Source organism: Octopus bimaculoides, chromosome 25, assembly GCF_001194135.2.
Source record: "Octopus bimaculoides isolate UCB-OBI-ISO-001 chromosome 25, ASM119413v2, whole genome shotgun sequence".
Taxonomy (NCBI): domain Eukaryota; kingdom Metazoa; phylum Mollusca; class Cephalopoda; order Octopoda; family Octopodidae; genus Octopus; species Octopus bimaculoides.
Window position 1 is genome coordinate 16626248 of NC_069005.1, and position 2797 is coordinate 16629044.

The window sequence follows — 2797 nt, forward strand, 5'->3', positions numbered from 1 at the left end:
ATATATATATATATATATATATATATATATATAGATAGATAGATAGATTGATAGATAGATAGACACACAAATAGATATTCACACACACACACATAATTTTTTACTTGTCCACTCAACTGTTGAGCTCTGATGACAGGTGACGTGACACACTGAATAGAATGGACTATCTCTATATATAAACACCCTATATTACTGCCAACAAAATACACAACACACGCACATACATTATACAATTATAAATAGCTCGTGTCAGAAATATCTTTCGTTTCACTTATAAAAAAGTAGACCAAACAGTTATATTTACACATGTCAACATAGAACAGACAGAAACTTTATAACAATTCTCAAATACCATCATCTGTTTCAAAAAATATAAAATATAAAACAAGAAAAAATAGAGAAACCAAAACAACCTCACGTCTAATTGACGTAATACAGCTTGTGTTTGTGTGTTTAGTGAAACATTGTTAAACGGTAAAGGTAATTAGATCATTGTGGATGGTTATTCCAGACCTAGAATCCAATTGATTCCTTGTACCAGAACTATAATCACCGGTTGCCAAACTACCAAATAACGAATCCAGTCCAAAAGGTTTCCATATAATACGTGGGGACGCTCCCACGGACTGGGAAACATACGTTTTAAATCCACTTTCTCTTTGCAGTAGGGACAAGTTTGTTTTTTACCAACAATACACCAGCCCCGGATACAGAACTCGTGAAAGGAGTGACCACAGGTTAACTTGCAAGTCTTCTCAGCAGCAACCACCGGTCGAACGTTGTCCGGATCATCGCTATCTGAGTCGATGTCGTTCCGATGTTCCAAATATCTGCTATCGTCCGAGGATGTCCGATCGGAGCTCACTGACGTAGGATTACCACAAACAGCGCAAAGCCGCCAGTCGTAGTCCCGGTTGGGGAGACCAGAAGGTGTATAGAAACCGATGTGTGCGGCCATGGTATCAGAGCACACCTCGGCAAAGTCCCGTCCGACAACTCCAAAATAAAGACCATAAAACAAGATTAGCATTGCAAAATCCATGGCAACTTGAAATCGGATGAGAAAGAGGAGGTTCAACCCAAAGATGGTGAACATTATGATGAAGTAGCCAATTAATCCCATCGTGTAACTTAGTTTATACAGAAAAAGAAACCACTTATATACAAGACGGGGAGTATTTCCGGACAACGGTTTCGCCGTGGCTTTCAGAGTGACAAAAGCTGTCACCACGGAGAATATTATCCAAACAACAACAAAACGGTACCAGTGAAATTTGATACTAAAAGCTAAGGGAATAAGCCACATTCCCAGGAGAGTAGCTCGTTTAAAAGATCGGAAGTGTCTCTCTTTCCATTGAACTAACAGAAACTGAGCAACAACTAGTGTTGCCAGTAAAATAAGTATCATTTCTAAGTGCATAGTTTCATGTCCTCTGTGTTTCTCGTGGAGTCGTTGGTGTTCCTTTAACCAACGTTGTTGATCGGCAGATAACCGGGACAAATCCAGAGTAAGATTGTAATGTCTATGTATGTGTCCATGTCCAGCGTGTTGAAAACGACGTGCTCGTATCTGATTTATGGCCATTGTGTTATTTCGGTTCGCAACATCTACTATTACGTCCCGAACATGTAAGATTTCTGTTGTCTTTTGTTGTTTTATAAGGACCTGGCTACCAGTTGAAGGTGATCCAACCATTTGATCACTAGGATTACCAAGACGACCAGCCATACTGGAATACAGGTGAAACGTCAGTCAGTCTAGAGTTATTCCTCTTGATCAGTACAAACCGCTTATGTCAATCTTCAGAAGCCCGAATCCCCACCACTGCCATCTTCATTTCATATTTTCTTATTACTTCACTCAATATTTTAAATGTTTTGAGATAGGAAAAAATAAATAAAACAAAAATAAAATCTAATTTAAAATTCTGGAAATCCTGAAGTAATTTGACTTCCTTTTAAATGTATGTTTAAAATCCATTTCATATCAAATTTCTAAAATTTGAAACGAAAACACAGGAAGCCCATCGGTTTAGTTAGTGTTGAACAAACATTCCCTCGTCGTCTTTGCAACCGTAATATAAGTAAAGCTTCTGTTGTTTAGCTCCAAATCAGCTTTATACTGCAGACTTATGATCAGAAGCATCCTAGCTTTGGTCATCCTGTCTTATTAAAACAGAGTACCTAGAACTCGTATACGTCCGTTTTGTTTTTTTCACTTTAAAGGTGCTTATGGGATCTATTTCAAAACGGGGGCACCAGTATATGTTATTTTGTTGGGATTAATCCACCTTTAAAGTGAAAAAAAACAAAAAAACCGACGTATACGACAGGTGTGTAAAATATATTTGTGTACTTTTTCTGTTTATTCTTAATCTTCGTGTTTTTGCAAGATTGAAAAAAAAGTTTCGGAAAGCTAACATTTTAAAATTCTTCGGGAAGCGACAGTGATAGTTTCTATATTTAACCGTGCGTGTATATTCCTATTTTTGCTCCTGTTCTCTTCTACTTCTCTACTAGAAACGTTTACTTTGGAATTTACTTCTATTGAGAAAAAAAAAAAAATCGTGTGCATGTTATTTTTAACGAAAGTTTACTTATGACGGCTTCTCTTCACTGTCTAGAAATCTACGGATGCACAAAACGGAGAAAAGGAAACAAATATGGACGACTTGTTCCGAAAAGAGCCCGAGTGGGGAGCAGTTCTCAGAAATACCACCCCCAGTTTCCTATATCCTCGGAATTTACATAGTTCGAGCTATATTTGTAGAAGATTTCATTAAAAAGGTATCCATTT

At 37.4% G+C, this 2797-nt stretch overlaps 1 protein-coding gene across 1 annotated transcript; it reads right to left on the minus strand.

Annotated features, from left to right (window-relative positions):
- Positions 1–294: 294 nt before the first annotated feature.
- Positions 295–1773, minus strand: LOC106873370 (RING finger protein 121). The gene has a single exon (XM_014920700.2). The coding sequence runs from the start codon at positions 1727–1729 to the stop codon at positions 503–505; it is 1227 nt and encodes a 408-aa protein (XP_014776186.1). The 5' UTR covers positions 1730–1773; the 3' UTR covers positions 295–502.
- Between the last annotated feature and the right edge of the window lie 1024 nt (positions 1774–2797).

What these genes read in the sequence shown, in the direction of transcription:
- LOC106873370 (XM_014920700.2), bottom strand. Translation starts at nt 1,729, where the DNA reads ATGGCTGGTCGTCTTGGTAATCCTAGTGATCAAATGGTTGGATCACCT.